The 260-nt window shown below is 63.5% G+C and overlaps 1 protein-coding gene across 1 annotated transcript in view; it reads right to left on the bottom strand.

Annotated features, from left to right (window-relative positions):
- Positions 1–27: 27 nt before the first annotated feature.
- Positions 28–260, bottom strand: part of LOC104462261 (sodium/potassium-transporting ATPase subunit beta-1-interacting protein 1-like) — a gene marked incomplete at both ends in the record, with an annotated part of 2,025 nt that continues 1,792 nt past the window's right edge. Inside the window, one exon of the mRNA XM_010074136.1 lies at positions 28–88. Coding sequence (XP_010072438.1) covers positions 28–88 — 61 coding nt within the window. The remainder of the gene's footprint in view (positions 89–260) is intronic.

Genomic DNA, 260 nt, shown 5'->3' on the forward strand with positions numbered 1-260 from the left:
CCAGGACTGATAGGATAAAGCACTTACAGCTGTCTTCCTCCTCCAGGAACACTTTGCTGACGTAGCAGGCGTAGACGAAGCCAAAGAGCTGCGAGAAAAAAATCAGCAGAGAGATGGGTTCTGGGGTGACCGCCCCCGGGACCGGCGCCACCGTGACCGGCACGGCATGGGTGGGGGGGTGGAGGGAGGTGCTGCAGGGTGGGAGCATCCTGGGGGACCCTGGGTGGGATCGGGGCTGCTGCGGTACCCGAGCCCATCGC

This window comes from Pterocles gutturalis, unplaced genomic scaffold (assembly GCF_000699245.1).
Source record: "Pterocles gutturalis isolate BGI_N339 unplaced genomic scaffold, ASM69924v1 scaffold7062, whole genome shotgun sequence".
Taxonomy (NCBI): domain Eukaryota; kingdom Metazoa; phylum Chordata; class Aves; order Pterocliformes; family Pteroclidae; genus Pterocles; species Pterocles gutturalis.